Source organism: Urocitellus parryii, unplaced genomic scaffold (genome assembly GCF_045843805.1).
Source record: "Urocitellus parryii isolate mUroPar1 unplaced genomic scaffold, mUroPar1.hap1 Scaffold_171, whole genome shotgun sequence".
Taxonomy (NCBI): domain Eukaryota; kingdom Metazoa; phylum Chordata; class Mammalia; order Rodentia; family Sciuridae; genus Urocitellus; species Urocitellus parryii.
In genome coordinates, this window is record NW_027552194.1 from 169,850 (window position 1) to 194,340 (window position 24,491).

General features: G+C 57.0%; 1 protein-coding gene across 1 annotated transcript in view; it reads right to left on the minus strand.

Moving 5' to 3' along the window:
• Window positions 1-498: 498 nt before the first annotated feature.
• Window positions 499-24,491, minus strand: part of LOC144251726 (receptor-type tyrosine-protein phosphatase N2-like) — an 81,750-nt gene continuing 57,757 nt past the window's right edge. The window contains exons 7-12 of the mRNA XM_077794492.1: window positions 22,642-22,761; window positions 21,940-22,106; window positions 16,912-16,965; window positions 15,026-15,090; window positions 2,556-2,629; window positions 499-570 (exon numbers count right to left, since the gene is read on the minus strand). Coding sequence (XP_077650618.1) covers window positions 499-570; window positions 2,556-2,629; window positions 15,026-15,090; window positions 16,912-16,965; window positions 21,940-22,106; window positions 22,642-22,761 — 552 coding nt within the window. The remainder of the gene's footprint in view (window positions 571-2,555; window positions 2,630-15,025; window positions 15,091-16,911; window positions 16,966-21,939; window positions 22,107-22,641; window positions 22,762-24,491) is intronic.

Below are 24,491 nucleotides of genomic sequence, written 5' to 3' on the forward strand. Positions count from 1 at the left end.
CAAGGCCACCCACAGTGCCCGGGGGGTGTGTAGGCACAGACCCAGAGGGCACAATGAGGTCTCTCATCTCCCCAAAGCTGTAGGACAAGGGTCCTGCCTTACTCTGTCCCAATGGCAGATGGTCTTACAGAGGGAGGAGCCGGGCCTCCTGCATCGCACCCTCCTCCAGCGTGTGGGTCTCGGCACATTCCCTTCCTGCAGACCACAGTGACGATAGAGTCGCGGTGTCATGGTTGTGACATCGCTGGCCATGAGAACATGAATGTGTGCTCTAGGAAGGAGCACCCGGAGCGTGAGAACAGGGGCACCGAACCTTCCCCTCCCCAGCTAGATGCTCCCACAAATCTACACGTTGGGTTCAATGAAACAACACATTTAGCCGCAGACCACGCCGTAGTGTGGGAGTTGGTGGCCCCGTAACTATGTGGTCACCACAGAAGACATGCAGAGCCAGGCTCCTGTGGCACTCCTGGGGGGTTCCTGGGGCGGGCTGTGCACCTACTGGGGAAGGGCCTTCAGGATGGCGTTCACCTCCTCTGCCACAGCGGTCAGCGCAAACTCAAACTGCTCCTGCGGAGGGGACGAGACGCGGGAGGAGACTGGGTGAGAGGGCTCCTTCCCACTCAGTGCCAGCCCCAGAGTTAGTTTGCAGACACTCTTTAGGGAAAAAGAACGGTCCCAGGTTTCAGTGGGAGCAACCAGAGCTCTGGGTTTGGGATGGACGCGGCTGGGGCTCATGGACTTCTGCAGAGCTCACTCAGGCCGCAGAGGACAGCCTGGTGCTCCACACAGGTGCCAGCAGGTGGGCACACCCTGGGACAGTCCTGACCAACAAGCCCCGAGCTGATCACCAGGGAACAGGAAGAGCCCAGGCAGCTGGGTCCCACCCAGGACACGGCCCCACTTGTCCCTGACTGCCCTGCTTGCAGGAGATGGGGGGAGAAGGATTTGGGAGGCCGTCCTGGACAGGCTCTGCTCCAGAGAAAGGCTCTGGTAGGCACAGGTGTGTTCCCTCCAGCCCCTGGTCACTCAGGGGCGTGGATCTGTGCTGACCTCCTGGTTTTGGTGGGATGATCTACGGTGTTGACATCTGGGGAAGCCTGGGGAAGGGTGCCTGGGGTCATCTGTATTAGTTCTGCATTTTTCTTTTGCAAGTATAAAATAATAATAATTTAAAAACCCAAACTAAGAAAACATCGAGTGTGCTGTAACTTCCAAAGCCCTTTCATGATAACCACGGAAGACTTTGGTGGTATCTCTGCGTGCCACAGAGAGCAAGCGAGACCCACGCGGCTCGGCTCTGCCCACCAGGCCATCCCTGTCCGGCTCCCTAGCCGGGGTCAGCGTGGAAGTACCCACCTTGGGGGACAGAGGCCAGAGCGAGGGCCGGCAGCCTTAGTGGAAAGGTCTGGCTGGGGTGCGACCCTGAGTCCTCTGGTTCTGCTGGGAAGTCCTCTTTGTGGGAGGGGTTAATGAACGTTGCCTCGGAGCCTGGGTCGGCTCTGACAGTGCAGGCCAGCCCCACGCTCCATGAGGCCATCTTAAGAGACCTCTTCCAGTCAAGGCTGCCGCTCCGACCGCACAGGCCTCAGTTGTCCAGCTTCTTATTAGACCCAGCCACCAGCCAGGGACCCAGGGACCCAGGCCCCACCCAAGTGTGCTCTGGCCAGCCTACCCTGTGGTGCTCTGGCCAGCCTACCCTGTGGTGCCCGGTCCAGCAAGGAGCCTTCTTTCTTTCTTTCTTTTCTTTTTTCATTTTTTGAGGGGTGCCGGGGCCTCGCTCACACTAGGCAAACACCCCACCACTGAGCTACACCACTAGCTCCACTAAGGTCTTTATTAAACTAAAATCCTGTAGTTGAGGAAAGTAATTTTGCAAGGGCATCTTTTAAAAACCCATGCCCCTTGAGTGGGCCCTGGTGGCATCTGGGTCAGGGGCACACAGAGAAGGCAGAGAGCCCGGGTGCAGTGGCCTAGGTGTGTCTGTGGCCAGCCACGCGGGGCCTGGCTGCCAGGGGGCGGAGAGCACATCCACCTCTTTTCTAGCTGCTTCTAGCTCTGGCCAACCACGGCTAAAGAGCTCCTGTTTCCACCCTGGGGTCCCAACCTGGGCCTTTGGATAAGTCTGAGCTGCTTCGGGGTGTTCCAGTAGCCCTGCACACCCTGGAAACACTGAGATGAATGCGCTCTGTGGCCCCCACGTGGCACAGCTGAGGTGGAGGAGGTGTGCGTGTGGAGGTGGGGTGAGCTCAGGACCCCACACCCAAGGGTCCTGGGTTGCGATCGCTCCACCCCTGCCCCCACCACTTCAGTTCCCACCACCTGGGACTTGTCAGCATCTATTGATGCAGAACATATCCGTGTGGCTGCAGGAAGAGCCAGTGAGCCCTCAGGAAGCCCTGGCCACCCTTGCCCATGCTGTGGACACGCTCAGTCAGAGCAGAGGGCTGCATGTGGCTGATATTAAACCAGGCCTGATCCCCGCTCCTCTGAGGAGAACAGCCGCAGAGGGACACTGTCAATATCTCAAGTCCCCGAGGGCCGGCTGACAGTACCTTTGTCTGGACCATGCCTGGTCTCTGGTCCCTCAAGTGCTCCAGGGTCGCGGCGATATCAATCTCCTTAGCACCTGCAACAAACCACAAATTGGGCTGAGTCCAGAGCCAGGATAATCCATGCCGCATCTGTCAATCTCCGGCTATCAGGTTCCCTTTGGGCAAAGAGGCCAATTGAAAATTATTACACTCATCCCTCAGCCGCTTGGCAGGCAGCTGCGATCCCAGCGTTCATATAGAGAAATAAGGCGAGGGCAGCTTTCATTAGCATTAATTCAAGAAAGCGGGCTGAGAGCCGTGTTAAGTGCCTGTGCGGGTACTTATCGACAGCCAGCCGCCACAGGCCGAGGCGTCGCCGGCCTTTCTGGTGGCGTTGAGAGAACCCTGGTCGGAGGAAGCCGCGTATGTGCTTTGATTTTGATTCCATAGGATTATTCTCCTTTTAGAAAAGATCCGTCAGACCCATCTTTTCTACCTTAGTGCCTGCGTTTGAGAGCGTTCCAGAGCTGAAGGGGGGGTGACACCACCGTGGCCGTGTGCTCCGGCGGGGCTCGGGGCCGCGCCTGTCCTAAGGCGGGTGACGCTGGGTGCACACAGATGCTACCCGACTCTAAGTTCAACCCGAGTGTTTTCCACGCACACTCCTGCTTCCCAGTGTGTCAGGCTCCCTGAAGGACAGACAACCACGGGACGGATCCCAGCCCCTCAAGCTTGCTGTGGTTTAGACGGGAGACCCTAGTGGCACAGAGCAGGGCGGGAATCAGGAGCAGGGGCCCTGAAGTGGGCAGGGAGCCACCATGGGAACCCCACACAAGAGCCAGGAGTTCAGGGGCCGCGAGTGACCCCAGTGGGGAGCTGTGACCACCTGCTACCTGAGGTCTGGACTAGGGTCACGGCCCCTGGCAGCTGCAAGCAGGGGAACCAAAGAGACCCTGTGCAACCCAGGCTTGTTGGGACCAGCACCGAAACCCTGGAGAGCGTCACCAGAACCGGCAGCTTGCCCCCCATGCCCGTCAGGAGACTGGATCCACATGGCGGGGCCACATGGAGGGACTCCTGTGGCTCTGCTGTGACTGCGCTGCCGCAGGGATCAGCTGCCGTGGCTCTGGGACCGGGGGCTGAGTGACAGTGGCCTGCACATCACCTTCAGGGAGGAAGGCCAGAGTCCCTTGCCGCAGGCAACCAGAGAACAGGGGGGGTGGGCCGGAGGCCTGGGAGGAGAGGAATTCCAGCCCAGGTCCTGCTACTCAAAGGGACACAAGGCAAGAGCAGGGACAGCCCCGCCCAGCCCCGGCCGGGCACCCTTGGAGGCAGACAAGTCCTGTGCTCTGTGCCCCGGGTTTCTCCAGCCTCCCTTAGCAGCCAGCACCGTCCGTGGGGTCCGTGAATACGAGCGTCCACCAGCTTCCACGCTGCAGCTTTCCCAGCAGGACAGGGCTCCGCGGGGAAGCCAGTCCCTGGCAGGGTGGGTCTCGCTGCCACTCACTCAGTGTGAGCAAGTTGACGTCACGACCAGTCCAAGCCACCCAAAGTACACAGACAACACAGTCTCTGCACAGGGAGCCCCACAGCTGCCCCTCGCCCTCCCCAGCTGACCACACAGCACCAGCAGGCATTCACACCTGGGGACTGGCTGCCAGCACACCATGGGTCCGATAGGGAGAGTCACACTGGAGAGAGTAGCAGGGTGGAGCCTGGTGCAAAACCCAGGGCCCTCCCTGAGCTGCGCTGGCCCTGCATGGGGCATTCTACTGGGTGGGAAGCTGAGTTTAAAAGACCAAGTTCACGCAGATTGGTCCTGAGTGCTGAAAAGGCCTCTGGTCTCTGCCTCCCATGCTGCAGACCCAACTGCTGTGGGGCAGGGGGTGGGCAGCCAGCCCTCCCTCCAGAATGGGCAGTTAGGGCACCAGGAGACGTCCTGGTGACTCACGGTGGCGTAGGCACACCGCCATTACATGGATTCCAGGAACAAAGCCCTCCGTGAAGAACCAGATCTCAGTTGTGCTCGGGGCTGGCTTCCAGCCTCTACAGTGGCCACTCAGCCCCTGACCCACGAGCCTGAAGTTCGGGAGACAGAGGAGTGCTGTGAACTGTCCCACCTGACCGGAAACCTGAGGTCTTCCAAAGCCTGGGGTTGAGGGGCTCGTCTGGGACAGACTTGAGACAAATCACTGGTGGACCTGGTCACTGCTGGTGACCATGGAGGACATTTTTGTGAAGGCTACAGTTGAAACCCCTAGTTCTACGACCTTGGGGCACTTTTGGTTTTGAGGGCAAGTGAGAGAAGGAAGAGCTGACCTTGTGAGGTCACCTGGATGGGACACCAGAGTCCCTGAGCCTGAAACCACGCCTGAGTGGTGGGGGAAGTTGGATCAGTGCTGAAAACGAGCCAAGCACAGCAATGAGGACCCAGATTTGCCAGGTAAAGCCAGCTGTCTGAGAGATGTCCTCTAGCACAGCAGAGTGAGGAACCATGGGTTAGGTGCAGGGTGAGGGAAGCGCTTCAGTAGGTCCCACAGGTACAACCCCAGGAACGCACTGCCCTCGGGGAGCCACTCTGGGCAGGCCCCTGCCCAGCTGTCCAGCTCCTGACCACCAAGAGACCCTGTGCAACCAGAGTGGCGGGGCTGAGGCAGAAGGGCGGGCCTGTGGCCTGGCCACGCCAGGCAGGTGGTTTAGAGCGCTCTGGGAGTGCCTTGGCGTGCCTCCAAGAGAGTCCTCTCCTGGGGAGCCCCTTAGGTAGCACACACAGGTGCTGCCGGCCAATGCCATGTCCCCGGGAGCACAGGAGCAGCCCAGGACCTGGGCACTCTAGGGTCCCCAGGCGGGAGGCAAGACAGGGATCTCAGCCACGAGCGGGACTCTGGGTGCAAGTCCCCAGGAAAAATCGGCCCCCTTCTGAGGGCACCAAGCTTTGCCCCTCTGGGGACAGGTTGGGTCTGGGCCATGTCTCCAGGGATGGGACAGCGGTGTGGGCGCCAGGCCTCCTGCCAAGACCTGGGCGCCGTGTGCACTGGGCCGCCCTCTCCTGCCTGGCTTGCCTCCTTTCTGCCCTGACGCCCACCCTCTCCGCCGCCCGCCTGCTCTGCTGCACCTAAGTGGCCGCTGGGGAGCCGTCCAGGGCTGCTCTCACTTGATTCCCAGTTTCCAGAGCTCGCCAGTGCAGACGTTTACACATTGGTTAAATATATTTTTAAGACAGCAGAGGTTTTTCAGCTTTAGATAAAACCATTATCCAATAAGCAATAAACATTAAAATAACATTAGTATTAAAGTATTAAAACTATTTTTTACCAGGAAAGAATCAATTTGGAGTTAAGGAAACCACATAAATATGACCCTGGTGTGTCTTTAAGAGGTTGCTTTGATTTCTCCTGGAGTGGGTTATGGCCGAGGGTGGCCCCTCTCTGTCCAGGTGGGGGAGTGTGCTGGGGCCCTGCGGTCACTCCTCAGCACGCCCAGGAGGGATTGTTCAATAAGCCCAGATTCGTTTCATTGCAGATCTCAGACCCCTGGGTCTGCAGACTGGGACTGCCAAGCGTTCCCTTTCCTTGAAAGTACAAAGGACACTCTGTATCAAATGTCCACAAAGAAGGCCTGCATTTTGAGTGAGTAAATGTTCCTGGTTCCACCTTCTGGACCAACTGAGCAAACCTCCTTTCCTCACTGCAGGCATTTGAAGGAGATAATGGGGATTATTCTGACCCCAAAAGAAACCAGTTGGAAGAGCTCCTACCTCCCAGGAGGCCAGCAGAGTGTCTCCTGTGTCCAGTCTGGGATTGTCTTGTTCTCTGTTGCTTGGAGCTGGGTTCCCAGGGGCTGAACCCTGCAGGTCAAGACACCTGGCAGAGCCAGACTGGCACTGAGCTGGGTGAGGGCCACACAGCCGGAGGCCCCTCCTGTTCAGCAAGACAAACCCTGGCTGCAGGTGACAGGAGTCAGGGACACTCTGTCTTCCTCCACCAAGGTAGCCCTGACACTCGCCAAGCCAAGCCGCAGCGCTGCCTGCTGGGACCAACCACACACATGTGTATGCACACACATCCATGCACACACCTGCATCCATCACACCCAGACACACACATGTACACCCTCACACATCTGTATCCATCACACCCACATAACATGCACACCCACGCACACACCTGCACCCATCACACCCATATAACATGCACACTCATGCACACACCTGCACCCCTCACACCCATATAATGTGCACACTCATGCACACACCTGCACCCCTCACACCCATATAACATGCACACTCATGCACACACCTGCACCCCTCACACCCATATAATGTGCACACTCATGCACACACCTGCACCCCTCACACCCATATAACATGCACACTCATGCACACACCTGCACCCCTCACACCCATATAATGTGCACACTCATGCACACACCTGCACCCCTCACACCCATATAACGTGCACACTCATACACACATCACACCCAGATACACCCACATAACATGCACACTCACGCACACACCTGCACCCATCACACCCACATAATGTGCGCACTCACACACATACCTAGACACACAGGCACCCATCATTCCTAGACACACAGGCCTACCCATGCAAATACATGCATCCATCACACCCAGACACATACCTGCATACCCACATATACACCTGTACCCCATCACACCCAGATGCACACATGCACACCCACGCACACCTGCACCCATCACACCCAGACAAATGCACACACCTGCACCCCTCACACACAAACACACAAAGCACACCCACATACAACCTGTACCCCATCACACCCAGACACACACATGTACCCCCATGCACACACTTACACCCATCACACCTAGATACATTGCACACACCCACGCACACACCTGCACCCATCACACCCAGACACATACGTGCACACCCACGCACACATCTGCACCCCCATCACACAGACATACATGCATACCCCCACACACACCTGTACCTATCACACCCAGACACACACATGCACACCCATGCACACACCTGCACCCCATCACACTCAGACACACACATGCACATCCACACACCCGCATCTGTACCCCATCACCCCCAGACACATGCACATACAACCATACACACACCTGTACCTATCACACCCAGACACATGCACATACACCCATGCACACACCTGCACCCATCACACCCAGACACACATGTGTACACCCACGTACACACCTGCACCCATCACTCCCAGATGCACAAGTGTACACCCATATATACCCTACACTCATGCCACATACACACCATATGAACACACCACACCCCCACATCACATGCACGTGCTCACCTCCATGCCCCACCCCTCACATCTCTCACACACACACTCTGTTCTGGGATTTCTGTTTTTACTTCACACTTTTCTGAATGACTCTAGCTAAAGACTTATGGAAATTATAAGAAGCCTTTTTGCTGACCTACATAAATTATAATCTCCTTTTTGCAACATTTTGTGGGATCAAAGGAGACCCCTTGGCTCCATGGTCCCTTGAAAATCAAGTGTATCCTACAAGACAAACCAGACACCATGTTCTTTCCTTTTGAAAAATATTCTAAATCATCTGGAGAAAGTAGGGTGCTTACAAGTCTTTGTAAAAATATAAACAAACAAGATGTAGGACTCTGCTCTAAGTCTCATCCTGGGGTGCCCAGAAGGACCGGAGCTGTGGGCAGCATCCTGACGATCTGACTTCTGGACCATCCAACAAGACTGCGCAGACCCCACGGCATGGACTCGCACACGGAGTTCTGCCTACATAAGCTGATGTGAGGATTAGTGGCTCCAAGTGACAGAGGTGTCCCCAGCGGTGGCTCTGCCCAGGGCAACACCGACCCCCGGAGCATTCTCTTGCTAATGGCCCCAGAATCCTCCTTAATCCTACACAGTCCACGTGGTGCCACCACTGCTGCCCGAGAGCGGGGTGAGGGCCGTGTGGATGTTTCCTGTCCCAGGAGTGGAGTCCCTCTAGGATGACGCACAGCCCGGAAGGAGGCCTTGGGTGGGAGGGTGGGCACTTCATTGGTGTCTGCCTTTGGGAGCTGCCCAGGCCTCTGCGTGGGACCTCTTGCACCAGAAGGGGCAGCCAGGGTGGGAGGCTTTGCTGCGGGGTGGACGAGACCAGTAAGGGAAGGGCAGGTGAGTAGGGGCCGGCAGGGCGAAGACGGGCAGGGCACCGAGGCTGCCCTGCAGCGAGGAGAGGGGGAGAGGGAGCAGGTGCCCCCAGGCGGAGAGAGAAGGGCCCCAAACACCAGAAAGACCTGCTGGAGGGGGCCGGGGCGGAGGCCTCGGGGCAGCACCTGCCCCCCACCCCCCGGCTGGCGAGAGCGGTCTCCACTTCCCGGGGGATGGCAGAACCTGCTGCACGGACTCGGGAACCTCAGAGTGACCCATTGGGCTGCCCTCCTGCAGGAGGCCACTGTTCCCCCCCGCCACGCTCCCAGGGCCACTGGCCTGGCAGGCCACGAGCCCTGGGCTTCTCAGGGTCTCTGCCCTGCAGGGCCTTCGCGGTCTCTCTGTGGCAGGGGGAGGCACAGAGAGGAGGCCCTGTGGCATGGCAGAGAGCCAGGCCTGCCAGTGTCCACAGTCCTGCTGGAGCCCGCAGGGCGGGGAGGGGACAGATCAGACGTGGACGACTGTGAGGTGACGTTCACCCCTCGCAGTAGGAGGCCTGGCCCCCAGGGACGGGGTGCTGCTGCAGGACGTTGAGCTGAACCCCAGGGAAGGGTGCTCTCCTGTCCCGTTAGGGAGTGACCGCAGAGTCCATGGCCTGTGGCCAGCCACGGCCCAGCTGCACCACGCCTGTGGCTGGGCTCACACCTGTGTGCACTGCCCGCTGCCCTGGGGACATACCCAGTGCCCAGGTGCCAGGGTGGATTCGGGACTGTGGCGTTCCACAACCTGGGACGCACCAGAAGCTCAGAGCGTCCTCGTCCCTCGTCCCACCTGTCCCTCATCCCTCCCCACACTCCACAGAGAGGTCCCTGAGCCAAGAGGATGGCATTGTCACCTGAAGACAGCGTAAGGCCCCGGCGTCTGTGGTCTTCGGCATCTGTGCTCATGACACGAGGGCGTCCTTGGCCCCCACCTGCCCAGCCCATCCACGGTGGGCCACACTCTGTGCAGGCCCTGCCTTCCCGCCCATGTGCCGCACCTCCACGGCGGGTCTGGCCTGGTCCTCCCAGGGGTCCTCAGCTTCCACCCCTCCCTGGCCCTGCCGGCCAGTTCCACCCACACGGCTGGGGCGCCTCACTTCCCGTGACCATGGCTGCCAACACTCGGGGACACTAGCTGGCCTGTCACTCAGGCCTTCAGTTTCTTCTTCCCTGTGGTTTTCGCCACAGCCCAAGATGACCCTCCTCTGACCCCCCTCTGTCCCTGGGATATGTTGCTGCCCGCACCTCTACAGTTTGACGCAAAGGTCTTACTGTCCACCTCCCTCCCTCCTGGGCTCTGGGTCTGACCTTGGCCATCTGGGGGGCTTTGGGCAAGTCCCTAAACCTCTGGGGATCTGCTCTAATAAATGAGCCCCCAGGTCCCCTTCTGTCCCATGAGCACAGGTCTGTGGACTGTCACCAGCTCTGGGGAGCGGGTGGCCCCTGGCATTCTGGTCAGTGCCTTCTTGAGCTGCAAGCTGTAGCTGTAGAAGCCATGGACATGGACAGAGGGTGAAGTCTGGGAGGATGGGGCCCCTTCTGGTTTGCTCACTGAGTCCCAGATACTGTGCCTGCCAAGTATGGGTGTCCTGCCAACAGGCTGCCCGTGGGAGGCTGGCTCTGCCTCCCTGGGGCCCACTGGAGGGCACCTTCATGGCTCGGCACGTTTCCTGAGGAGAAAAAGGTGTGTGAGATGCTGTGAGGAGCATCAGGACTCCCTGAGGAGGGCAGGAGGGGGCTGGGGTGCATTCCAGCCCTGGGGCACATGTGCAAGGGCCCTGTGCTCTCACCGAAGGAACCAGCAAGGCCCGAGAGTGGTACAGGGATAGGCATCCGAGGTTTCCTGTGGACTCCCAGATGAGGGCAGATTGGGAGGGGGACAGGAGGCAGAGAGGCCAGCCCAGAGGCCACTGCACTGAGACGGGGCTGGGCTCAGAGAGACCATAGGGTGATCTTCTCATGCTACTCTCCCAGCAGCACGGGCAGCAGGACCTGTGCTGTGGTGGACGGTGCTCTGTGCACTGCTCTACCTGGCAGCATGGCTGCCCAGCACGAGGATGTGACCAGCACATCTGAGGACAGTTCCTTTTCAATTTTACTTAACTTTAATTAAACAAGGTGACCACACAGGCCACTGTATTGGGCAGCACAGCTCTGAACGGGTGTTAGTTTTAGAAAGTTCAATGAGCCGTAAAATGTCATTTGAGAAAGACCTGGTATTGTCACAGACAGCCACGGAGGAGCCCCAGCCACCAGCCAGGCAGCGTTGGGCCACAGCCGCTTGCCTCCTCCACTCCGAACTCTCTCGTTCCTTCTGGGGCCGCTGTCCCCATTCTGCTCAGACCTGCCACCAAAAGGTGACGTCTCTTAGGAGAAAATATCTCCAGGACCTTGGATTTGGCAGACTCCTTGGGTATGAGCCCGAACACAGACACAAAAGGCAGAGACAAACCAGACACTTTTGTGCAACAAGAGACACTCCCAGAGGATGAGGGCTGCCCACTGCCCACGGGTGGTAGGTCCGAGATGGAGGACGCACAGAAGGTCGGGACTCCTCGACCCGTGACCACCTCCCCGGCCCACCTCCCCGGACTCAGCAGAACGTCCTCTAAAGTTGATGCACACAGTCAAAAGTCAGAGGAGGTGCTCAGGGCCCCGGTCACCAGGCAAAGGAGATCAAGGCCACAAGGAGAGGCCACTTCTCACCCATGAGGGCGTGAAGTGTCTCACTCAAGAGTGAGAACAGCCGGCCTTGGCCAGTGTGCAGAGAAACCGGGACCACAGCGCGGTGGAGGAGAGTGGTGAGGTGTCCCTCAGTTGGACAGTGGGCCGTCCCATCCTGCAGTACTCTCCTGGGCCTGTGCCGTGCCCACCTTCCCAGCAGCCCGCTCACATGCCCCAAACTGGAAATGACACAAATGTCCATCCGCAGATGAACCAAGTGGTCTAACGTCTCTGTCACAAAAGGAAGGGGCCCTGCAGAAGCCACACAGATGAGCCTTGAGGACCTGGGTGGGGTGACCAGCCAGTCACACAGGACAGAGGCCACTCAAGTTCACTCAGGGGAGGCACCCGAGTGTGACATCCGCAGTACAGGGCAGCACAGGGAAGGGGCAGTGCAGACAGCTTGCTCCACAGGTCCCTCCGGGGCACAGGTGGGTGGGAAGCACCTGAGCCAGCCCAGGGCTGAGGGGGACCTGGCTGGGCAGGTGCTGGGACCGCCCCCTGCTGTGTGGCAGGTCATTGAGCAGACAGGCTTCAGCCACGGGTGGCACGAGAGACAAGAAACGGAATTCCCAGTCTTTAGTCCCTGTCAAACAAAAGAAGGGGCCTCCCTGCCACCACCCTCCTGGGGCCTTAGCCAGGGCCCAGTTCTCCAGAGCCTAGCCGTCTGCAAGTGGGCCTCGGGGAGAAAGAGTGAGTGCACAGCCGCCAGGCTCCACACGGGGTTCCCGACAGCTCTGCCTCCCCACAGCCTCAGGCTGACCCAGCAACAGGCCCTCTTGGACCCTTTGAAAAAGTGATGAACAGGAGAAAACTCTGAAGAGGAGATGTCAGGGACCGAGCAGAAGTGGAAAAGCAGGAGCTGGGCGCGTTCCTGCGTGAGAGCTAGCCCTTCAGCCAGAGGCAGCACTACCCGGGAAAAAATCCTGACCCCATCACGGGCTACACGCCCCCCGCCCCCAGCTGCAACAGAAAAATGCGGAGAAGTGCTCACCCTTTACTTGTCCGCCACCATCAAGTGGACCAGGCCCTATTTACTTTGATTTCAAAGCGCATTATTGTCCACTTGCTAATAAACCAGACAGCAGAGAAAGAACTGAGTTACTCGTCAGGCCTCACGCAGGCCCTGGGCCTAATCCCTGAAAGGCCTGTGAACAAGGGCGCTGTGCTGCCAGTGCAGCTGGGCGGCGCTGCAGGGCCAGGCGGCTGCACAGGAAAGCTGGGGAAGGCTTTCTTTGGTCCTGGTGCAATTCATTCCTTTTAAGACAGGGAAATGGGAAGAAAGGCTTCATGTCCAGGGTTTGGGGCCTTTGATCATTTGATGAAGGCTGGGACGGCAAAGCGGGCCTCCAGCTTCTCAGGCCAGACAAAGAGGGCCCTGGCCGCACAGGACAAAACCCCCTGTGGCCTCTCGGGGTGGCGCCTGGGAAAGGCCCACCTCAGCTGGTGAGGGGCCGCCTGCCCTTTGATCTCTCCAGAGACCAGGGCGGCCCAGGTCAGGGGATTTCACACCGCACACACCCCCGCCAGAGAAGGGGAGCAGGTCAGGGAGAGGGCGGGCCACCAAGCTCAGAGCCAGCTGGGAGCCTGCCCGCTTCGGCCAGTTCCACATGGCTGGCTTGCATTGTTGAGAACTGCGTCCACGCTTCAAATGGAATTTGACATTACAGGCCACAGCGGAGCCGGCAAATGGCGCACCAGGGCGCCGGACAATGGTGGGCCCCCGCCCCAGCCGCGGAACCTACTGCCCTGCTTGCCCTCCAGGAGGTGAACTGGCTGCTGAAGGTCCAGGCTGCTGGCCTGGATGGCCACCAGGCCGCCCGGCACAGGCCGGCCTCCTTGGCACCTGCTCAGGCTCCCGCGGTTTGGACTAGCAAATTTCCACTGGGGATGAGTGTTTACAAAGGGCTGTAAGGTGTTGCTTAGTAGGTCGGCCTGCGTTCTGCGGAAGCTGCTCTGGGGTGAGGGGAGGGAAATGTGTGTGTTCCTGAGAGAGAAGGCAGCTGGGTGGTAAGGGCAGAAATAAACATTATTGATACTCCTGAGCGCCAAGAACTGCAAATTTGTAAAGGAAAAGTTACTGAATGACTCAGCTGGTTGAATGGGTAAGAAAAAAATGAAAAAGGAACTGAACTTTTGACTAAAAAGGTGAGGATCGCGTTACATCTTAAAACCAACACACCACTGCGGAGCCGGAGCGTCTGCATCTTGACCTGGGTGCTTCCACGGCACCGCCAGCCGACGAGTCAGGTGCCAGCTGGTACCGGGTGTCCAGAAGCCAGGCTCACTCTCTCCAGGGCTGCAGAGCAAGGCTGAGCCAGCTGGGTGCCCTGCAGGGCGTGGCTCAGCCCTGGGGGGGAGGGGCGACGTGGGGTCCAGAGACCCTGCCCAGCGCGCAGTCCCGTTGTGCCTGGGTCTTGTCTTAGCATGTCTTAAGCCTGGGCTAAAGATGGGCTCTATGTCTTTTCTTTCTTTTTGGCCATTGAAGATGGAGTAAGGAAAACGCCTACTTAACACTAATAGTGGAAACGAACTTCCACTGTCAAGATCTGCTCTGATGGCTGGGTGAAGGTGAAGAAGGGCACGTTCCAGGAGGCCGAGGCTCCGTCCTCGTGTCTGCCCATACGTATACATGTGTGTGTGCATATGTGTGCGTTATCAGACGATGACTTGCTCACAGCTCAACAGAGGCTACAAAACGCCACCCGTCTCTTTGCCAGGTCCCACGGGGAGCTAACGGGCACCACGAGAACAGCACAGTCCTTCCAACCCCAAGCGCACTGCGTGGAGGAGGCGCGTGCTCACTGGCTCCTTGGTGATGCCTCCTGCCTGGGCCTGGGCAGGGGGCCTCTCATGGGTCTCCTCTCTGGAGATGGCCTGGCAAGTGCCAGACCAGTTCCGCCCCTCCTTCCTCTGTAACTGAGCCCCAGGGAAAGATCACCACGGGCAGGCTGGCCACAGGTGTCGCTGCACCCCTGCCTTGACTGCAGTGTCCAGGGGTCCCCCCGTTGGACAGTGCTCCCCTTCTCGGAGGACAAAGAGCCACTGAACAATGTTAAGAGTATTGGGGGGCTGGGGAAGCAGCACAGTGGAGGGGCCTGTCTAGGTGTGCAAGGCTCTGGGTTTCACCCCAACACCCCAAAGCAAAAACCCAACCCTCAAGACTGGTTCCTTGGAGATAAGGTGGCTGGCACTGGTGACATCACTACCAGACTAGTAGGGCGACTCTAGTAGGAGACCTGAGCCACATTGTGAGCCACACTGTGGTCACCCTAGGCTGTCCAGCTTGCTGCAACATTTAAAGACCCGAGATGGCCCTCTTCCGGTCCTAATGTTGCATCGGGGGGTGTGTGATTGATTCTTATCAGACCTACTATGTGCTCAGCACATTCAGGCTGACAGCAGAGCGGGAACCTCAGAAATGAACCCCGCCTGCTGCAAATAGCCTTCCTGCGATTCAGGGAAGGAACAATCGGCTGATTCTCTCCAAGGCCTCCTGTGAATAGCACCCCCCGTGTTGCCATGGCAACGCCATCCCATCTCTGAGCCACAACAAAGCAGCCAGACTGGCAGTCTCACCTTTGGCCATCTTATTGAGAACCATGTCAATCAGGACGTAGGTCCCGCTCCGGCCTGCACCATCGCTGTCAACAGAAGGAGAGAGAATGAGGTGCTGCCTGTCCGGTGACCCACGCACCGCAAAGCTAGCAGCGCTATCTCCTCTACGTTCAAGTGCTTGGGGAAGGGAAGGGGGCTGCGAATTAGAGGGGAGGAGGGGAGGGAGGGGGAGACGAGGAGGGGGCGGGGGAGGCCGGCAGGAGGAGGAGGAGGGAGAGGGGAGAGGGCCCAGAGCTGCTGGGGCAGAAGGCAGGGCAGGAGCAGCCCTGGAGAGGGAGCCTGGGATTAGCCACCCTCCTTGGTACACATTTGTCTCTTTCCAAACTTCTTCCCCCTCTCTTTGGCCAGAGGTGGGGTAAATTTTGTCAGAAACAAAACAAAACAAAATGAAGAGGCAGTGCCTGTGTTGGAGGGGATGGGTTGACATCCAGAGCACCTGGGGCACTGCCCCGCCTTGTGGGCCTGGCCTGGGCTGGGCTCTCCAGCCGCCCTCTTGCCGCAGAAACACACATTTCACTTGTTACTTAATCACATTCTTTAAAAAGTGCTCTCATTTCATCTCTTCCTCATCCCACCAGCTAAAATTGGAATATTTACCATCTGGACGAGCGTTGTAAAAATGTCTTGAATTATGTTTTAACAACAGCAAATTGAAAAAAGAAAAAGAAAAGTTTCTTTGCTGGGAGGAAAGTGGCCCTGCGGCCGTCCCCTCCTCACAGGGAATATGTGGGCAGTTGCCCTCTGACCAGCATGGCCACCAGTGCGGACGGAGTAGATGCTCTCCGACCCCACGGCCACTGACAGTGGAGGACGCTTCTCATCCGCAGGCTCCGACAGTCATCGTGACCGCAGGGCTCTGTGGCTGCGGCGTCCGCCGCTGCGGGCAGTCTTCACAGTGGAGCACCCCGTCTGGCCTCAGCAAGTGGCTGGGACAGCCGCAGGGGAGAGATGGACCTTCGCACAAGCTTCACAGGCAGGAGACACAGCAGCCCAGGCTGTGGCAGGCCTCAGGTGGCCACAGGTGACCAGTGATGTGCCCCTCAGAGCGCACAGGCCGCAGACGCACTCTGCCAACCTCTCCACGGAGAGGCTGGCGCAGAGCCCTCCCTGCTCCCAGGGGGACCTCTGGAGCCACACACTCTTGCCTCTCCTCTGAACTGCAGATTGGGTCCTTGATCTCTGGGGACAGATCTTCTTTTTATTCCACAGAAAGGAATGTTCAGGGAGATGGCTTTAGAAATCAGAGTTTAAGGTCTTCACCCAAACCAGTTGCACGTGGAGTCTGGCAGGGGCAGAACCCTAGCTGAACTTTCTCTGGCTGGATCTGTTCCAGCTGGTGGGGGGTCTAACCTACTTAAGGGTATGGTCACTGGAATATTGCCCAAGGGCCCAGATTCTTGCAATAAGTGAGAGGTGGACATGTCTTTTGTAGGACAGGACTTGTCCCTGCTCATGACTGCCCTGGGCACTTCTCACAAAGGGCCCAAACCTCTCAGGGCAAGACAATGCCACTCACTAAAAACCCACCAAAAATGTGGTCTCAGTGGCAACATGACAATTTAAGAAAAAATAATGTGGGCAGGACACGGACATTTGGAAATTATGGTACACAGCATAGAGCTTGCTAGAAAGAAGACACGTCAGGCAGCTAAGGTGGGTTCAGAGATGCACACCCGGCCTCACTCAGCCAGAGGCACAGTGGATGATGCTTATAGCTCTGGTTTCCCTTAGGAATATCAGCAAGATGTACTAATGGAGCAACTAGAAAGTCCAGCCTCCGTATGGAGTGCACCAGTTATTTTTTGAAATAGCAACACTTACTGATCCAGGTTAAAAGTCGTACTTGCCTGCAGTGAACAATGATTGGACAAGAACGGCCCCTGTAGCACTTGTTTACTTTTCTGAAATAAAAAGAGATATAAAAATTATAGTGATACACTAAGACTCTGCTATTCAAAACAACCAATCCCCAAAGCAGAAAGTCCATATCATTGAGATCATTTTAAAATAGTCTGTTGGACAAAGAAAATTAAAAATGACACATATCAGTTTAAAGATTTTTCCTTTCAACATAAACTCGTTGAACAGAGCTTTGAAAACAATTCTCAACCCTGACCCCCTTTCCAGGTACAAGCGCCTGGGAGGGTCCTGCCCTGGCTCTCGCCCTCCCATGGGGCCTCCTCCCCCTTCTCCTCGGCTTCGGGGGGTCTGACCTCCGCATGACACGGTGACTTGATGTTCCACTAAGACGGTGGGGGGGGGGGGTTGCAAGTCATGCTCAGGGTTTCTCACAGCCTGAACGTCCTATTGGAATGTGATATTACCAGATGGTCTGAAAGAAGCATCAAAGATCCTATCTGACCTCTGGGTTTCAGGTAAGTACATCTAAATCACCGTGGAGTCCATTTTTATAAATTTGAATATGTATAAAAATAGTCTTTTCCATTTTTATAAATTTGAATATGTATAAAAATAGCTCCATTGTGCAGCTTTTAGATTAGAAGTTATGAAAATTAATAATGAGAATATATTTAAGATTTCATTAACTAACCTTTGTCCAAATCAGAGGGCTGACTTAAAATTGACGATATAAGATTCTAGGGTTTTTTGTTTTTAAATTCAGTGAAACAAGGAAACATGTTCACATATTTCTTACTTGAGAGAATTAAAGACAGGATCTCAGTTTATCGGAAGGGAAAAATGGATGAAGGGATGTTTCTAGAATGTACTGCATGAACTCAAACAATGTAAGACTAAAGAAAAATGACAGTACAGAAAAAATGTTTTCCCCTTGAACCAGAAATGGGAAAATCACTTTCTTTGCAAAGGCTTGCCTGTGGAGCAGCGGGGTGGCCAGCTGGAGGTGGAAATTCAATCGACGGCTGCCACAGAGCACCGGGTGGAGGGAGGGAGGTGAGTGCCGGCAACTGGCACTGAGTAGAGACTTCAATACCAGGCAGCCCCGCCGCCAGAGGGTTCCTTTTTCCTACTTCCTCCACAGAGTAATAGGACGAGGTACTTCTGACGGGAGTCGGAGCCCCCAACCTGGACAGCGTAAGGCGAGTTGAGGGGGCAGGCTGCAGAGCCTAGATGAGATGCGCCCACCTGCAGATAGGTCGTGTTCAAAGCCTGTTCAGAGCACTTGATCTCGGCTGCTCTCTAGCCTGTGGAAATGGGCAGCATCTTCGTGCTGGTGGACCACCCAGAGAAGCCTTGAAAAAGGGAGGGCTTGGAGCGTGTAAGGCAAGCCAGCACTCTGGTGGTCAGGTCCTTCCTGCAGGGGCCCTTCCTGGCTTTGTACCCTGTGATGGTAAGGCTGGGGAGGTGACAAGTAAGAACGAAGCCACTGTGATCAATAGCACGTGCATGCCAGAACACCTCCAAGTTCTTCACCTTTGGAGACTAGACTGGGAGACAGAGCCATGTGGACCTGCTGCTAAAATCTTCCACTGCTGATGTGGCTGTACAGATGTCACAAGTGCCAGCTCTGAGAAAGCAAGTTCTGGCCCCAGACATGCACTCAAAAAGAGGAATGTGAAGCTCACAGCTCATGAGAACTGTGCCTGGGGCTGGGCATGGCTGGAATGTACAGGGCCCTGGGCTGCACCCCGGGCAGAAAAAAGACTGTGTACACGTGCCCATGTAGGCATGTGCGTATGCATCTGAGTATGTGTGCACACACATGTGCACACACGTGTGTATATGTGTGCACATGCCCATGTGCATGTGTACATGTATGTGTACTCAGCCAGAGTGTGCATGCAAGTATGTACACACATGCATGTGTGTATGTATGTACCTGTGAGGATGTGTGCATGCATGTGTGTACAGGAGCACGTGCACAGGTTTGCACACACACATGAATGCATATGGGCCCACAAGTAGGTATGTACGTATATGTAGGTGTATGCACATCCGTGTATATATGCACACATGTGTGCATGTGTGTGTGCAGGTGTGTATATGTATGTGTGCATGTGAGTACATGTGCATGCATGTGTGTGTGTGCATGCATAGCATCAAGCAAGATCAACTATCGGCCCTCTTTGGGGATTCACTTTTAAAGTCTTTTCTCCCTCAGACAAATTTCTAGGTGCTGCGTCTGGCTAACGTGAAGGCCTCAGCTCCACACCTGCGGGACCTTCTGCTCTATTCCAAGCTGGGCCACTGCTTGTAAGACGAAACACACTGCTCCATCAACAGGTTCTCTCACTCTGTCCTGATTGGGTCAAGCACAAAGAGAGGCTCGTTAAAAACAAGAGCCTGACACTAGGGCCTTCTGCAGCTGTGTGGGGTAAGGATGTGGGTCTGGGGGCCAGCAGTCATTTGCATCTGCTCAGCTGCCTGTCTGGCAGAGTGCTTCTGCCCTGGCTGGGTGAGGGGCACGTGAGTAGAACCGGAGGACGGGCCATGAGGCAGCGTCTCTCTTCTCCACCCGGGAGCCCTGTCTTCATTTGTGGCATACGAGATGTCCTTCTCTCCAGCAGGTTGTCACCAGCTGCCTCTGCAGGCCTTTGCAAGGGTTTGCTGTAACTTCAATGTCCACACCAGCTCCCTGCCCTGGGCCAGACCTATTACAGCGACCACGAGTGGTCTGGAGGGCACGGGTGGGAGTGTGCTGCAGTGACATGGCTCAGATCTTTAATTACAAAGAACCATGCACTCAGATCAGGGAACATCACAGACAGGAAAGCAAAACCCTCGCATGTGGACCCTAAGGGCTCGTCGGGTGGGCCCTAGGTGCAGATGCAGATCGTTGGAGGAGATGAGCACACACAGGGTCTCACTAGTGTCTCAGACACATCCCCAGTCAGCAGGGGGTCTCCACATCCAGGAAACCGGCGTTACTTATGCTTCCACAGGAGGCGTTAACCGAGAAGGAGCGGTTAGTGATACAAACCAACCCTCGGGCCACTGAGTGAGAAGAAACCGCCATGCAAACCAACAGCAAGCAAAGGTGAGGCCGTGAGAGGTTCAGAGGGTCCCCACATGTCCCTGCAGCAGACACAGTTTCCAATGATCACTTTTGTGACTATGCAACTGGGCTCATATTACTAGCTGCAACATCACAAAAATGACACTGGCCACCGCTAATGAGCTGGCAAAGTAAGGCTTTGTCCATGTTTACAGTGAGCAGCGTTAGTGAATGCTATGGCACACAGCAAGAGGTGCAGGAGAGAGGGAGAGAGGACAGACAGCGGGAGAGAGGTTCTCCAAGCGAGGCCTCCCGTGTGATGCTAATTACCCCTTAGCAGTTCTCTGTAGAGTGTAAATGTGCTCCCTCTGGGCTCCAGGAACAGTTAATTACACATCTCAGGAGCCTGATGCACACACCAGGCCGGGGAGAGAAGCTCTGTCTGTCGCTCAGAGGTGAGCAACCCTGCACCCTGCATCGGAGGCGTCTCCAGACACAGCTGCTGGCACTCGGCTGCTGCACAGAGAACCACCTTCCGGAGATGCACATCTGGGTGTGTCGCCACTGGTGCCCACTGTCCAGGGAAGGTGCGGCCGGCCTGACTGGACTCCCGGTCCTGCCAGACACGGCCAGCAAGGACGTCATACCGGGCTAGAAGTTTGCTTTCTTTTCGATTTAACAAAGACTTTCTTGGGCCACGTGTTCTCAGACCCTGGAGCAAGGGAGTTTGGGGAATCCATTTTTCTTTGCGATGTGTTTGGAACCCTGAGGTTTGGGTATGGGTATGTTCCATTCCATATATGCATATAGACACGTGCCCATATGCATATATGTCAACCACACAGGATGAGCTTAGAGACAGAGTGCCGGCATGAGTGGCCGCCTCTCAGCTTCATCATTTTGCTGGTAATGACTGGTTTGAAGATGACCTCAGGAACCCAGGTGAGATTCCACGTGGCACGTCTTTGTGCACTGAGAAGACATATGCAGTGGCCAGGAAACTGGGGAATGGGCAGCAGCTCAGGGTTCTAGGTCCATCTCTGGGGTGGGGACAGAATTGGATGGGAGTCACTGAGCGTATGTGACAGATATGACACCAAAGACCCTCCTTGAGCTCTTTCACATGCTATCTGACCCAAAGAGCAATCGAGATAAAAATGTTGTAATTATTTCAAATGGACCAGAAGGCAAAAGAAATCGTGTCATAACCAACCATAGCCTCCACCTGCAAAATCAGCAGAGGAGCTGGCCCTGTCAAGGTGACAGTGGTCCCCAGGGCCACACGAACACTGCTCTTGGGGGCCGGCCATGCGGGGCTAGGACGCGCCTCGCCTTCACTCTGCTCCTGGCCCGAGTGCCTCCGAGGAGGGTGCTGCCTGCCCCACGCCTGGCTTCGGTGCTGCTGCCTGGGGCCACCGCAGGCCCCACGCTGAGCCACTGTGGCCAACCCTGAGACCGCAGCCCCACTCCCTGTGCATGGGCTTGCTGTGCTGCGCTGCTGATCTCTTCCCACCACAGCCTCGCGTTTGTGCAGCAGAACAGCACACGCTTCAGGACGGGACAGCTCGTGGGGCGACTGGCCAACTGCCCGGCGGACAGCCACTGAGAACGCAGCCGCGATCCCACCATGCCCAGGGCTCTTGCCTGAGACAGTCCACCCCAGAATCCAGCCACCTTATCAAGCCTCACCCCAGCCGACAGGCGAGGGCCCAGCTGGCCACGCAGGCCTCATATCCTCACTTTGGGGCTGTCGGCTGAACCAAGGGCCACCCTCCCACCATGTTAAGGTGTCCACCTCGCCACTAACCAGCACCAAGGCTGGAGGACAGCAGCAGGTCCCCCACCTCTTGCCCCAGAGGATGCCCACGGCTGCAGCTACCCAGACACGGATCTGGTGCCAGCCCGTGCCCTGCTGCCTGGTGTCACCCTCTGGCTACATGGGCTGCGGGCAGCTCTTTACCTGCGGAAGTCCAGGAGTGCCCCTGTGGAGGAGGGGACGCCCCGGTCATACCAGCTCAGGAAGTGGAACTGGGTCACGGTGCGCGTCTGCCGAGTCTGCAGGTTCTTTAGGTAGAAGCTCCTCACCAGGAAGTCCTCGCACCAGATGTGCTCCGAGACCAGGTTGACCTGAGGGGGAGGGGACAGGAGGGGACAGGACAGGCCATGCCTCGTGAGTCACAGGCGCCTGCACCCCATGCTGCCGTTGGGGCAGAGGGGTGTCTTACAACATGACAGCTGCGGCAGCTCAGCCTTGGCTTGGCCCGGTGCTTCCCTCTGCTCTGAAATCACCTGTACAGACACCGGGAAGCCCTGGCCCGGGCCAGGAGCCCCTCGGTCCTCGGGACAATGGCAGTGCTCTCTGTGGAAGGAGGTCCTGCCTGGGTGGCCGGGAGCAGGATCCACCCTCCTGGAGGTGGTATGCTGCTTATCCTGCCAGCGCTGGGGTCGACACTTCAGGTGTGGGGACACACGGTGCACCCCAGAGTCCGGGCCATAACCACACAGCCATGTGGCACCTAGACCCCTGAGGACCTGTGGTGCTGCCTGCCCTGCGTGGCCCTGCCTCTGCCTAGTGGACAGGACTGGTCAGCTGCTGGCCACCTCACCCAGCAGCCCGGGCACAGGCTCCTCCCTGGGGACGCGGGCACCCCTGCCTCGGTACCTCGTAGAAGTGGTAGAGGTTGGCGCCTTCGTCTGGCCAGTAGTGGTGGCTCTGGCGCACCCCGTTCTCCGTGAGGGGCGTCAGCATGACGATGACAGCGCAGCCGCTCTCCCACACCATCTGCGGACAGAGAGGCGGGCCCAGGTGAGCTCCGTCACACGTGCCACACTGCCGAGGGACAGGCAGTGAGGGGACACTGCGCTCACAGACACCAGTTGCCACGGGGCAGCGTCTGCCCTCCGCTGCTCTGGCCTCGCCACGAGTTCTGTAGGATGTGGGAGCCAGCGAGTCCCCCCACGTGGCCCCTCCACGGTTCCGCGCCAGCCATGTGCCTGCCCGACCTTCGGTCTGTAAAGGACACTTTCTACCACGCGACACAAGCAGAGACCTGTCACCACAGTTATTTTTCGGTGGTTATCATTACTCTGCTGGGCCAGAGGGACAGTCCACCCTGCGGACCTGCAGGGCCATCGGGAGCGGCTCAGAGGAGGCTTTCCAAAGCACACTGCAGACTCCACAGCAGCATATCTCAGGAGGGTTCAAGTCAAAGCAGACCCCAAGCTGATTTTGCCATCTGTCCTGGCCACATGGGACAGCCCCAGACCCAGTGAACAGAGTGTGCCCAGCACCTGGGCAGCACAGTCCTCCCGCGCCCTCTCGCAGACACGGCCTGCCATGGGGGGCGTGAACCTGCGTTCCGGGCCCAGTGTGTCCAGGGTGGCCAGCTCGTCCCCATCACGGGAGAACTGCTCTCCTGCACGGGTCACATTTCCCACAAGACGTCACAGAGATGTTGACAAGCATTTGTGTTTGGACGCGAGTCCGTATCTGAGAGCTTCCATTCCTTTTAAATACATATATCAATACCCAGTTATGATCTTGTTCTTTAAGAATCCACATCTCACCTAGGAAAAGGCTTGTCCATCATAGTTCCCGTTACTAAATTCCCCAGTCAGACGACATTTTAAAATCAGGCTTGTGCATGGTGTTTTCCTCTGTTAATGCTATTTATTTTCCCATGGGATAGAAACGGCTGATTTCCCGGGGGTGCCTCACTGCCTGCTACCTACGTCAGGATTTCATGGGACCTCCTGAGATATTGGCTCAAATCCCACAGTAGGTGTGCATCTTGCGTGAGCCAAGGGCTTCCCTGGGCCTCTGTGCCAGTCGGGCAAGAAGGGCCGGGCGTGCTCTCTGCCTTCAGACCTGCTCCCCGTCTGCACACCCGTCACGCGGCAGTTTAATGTGCCCTTAGAAAGCGAAGAAGCTCGTCGGAGCCATTACGGAAATGAGGAGAAACACGGGTTTTATGAGTGTAATAAAAACACAACGATCTAGACCATAAACTAATCACCAGCACCCCGCTGGTGCCGCCCAAGTGTGACGTTGGGGACCTGCCGCAGCAGAGGGGCCTGGCAGCCAGGGGCTCTCGCGGCTCACGGTGGCAGCACTGGGAGTCCGCCTGGCTCTCTGAAGAGGTGCTCAAGATTAAATCCAAACAAACTCCATAAACTAAGGTCCCAGCCTCCCACGGTGCCCTGGGGTGACGCTTCTCCTTAGGTCTGGGTAAGAGCAGAGAAGGAGTCACCAGACACACAGGCAGCTGCATTGAGTCCCAGTGCCACGAGCTGCTCCAGGATCTGACGAGGTTTTCTGGTGTCCCAACCTGGGGGAGCCAGAGCACCTCTCACTAGCTCCCACCGTCACCCACGTGCCGCCAGCTTGGCCTCAGAACAGAGAAAGAACCTGGTCTACCAGGTCTCACTTCTGCCCCCTTCACCCCAGGCTTGGTCTGCAACAGGCAGACGTGGCCGGGGAGGGGGACACTGTGCCATGCACCTTGAGAGAGC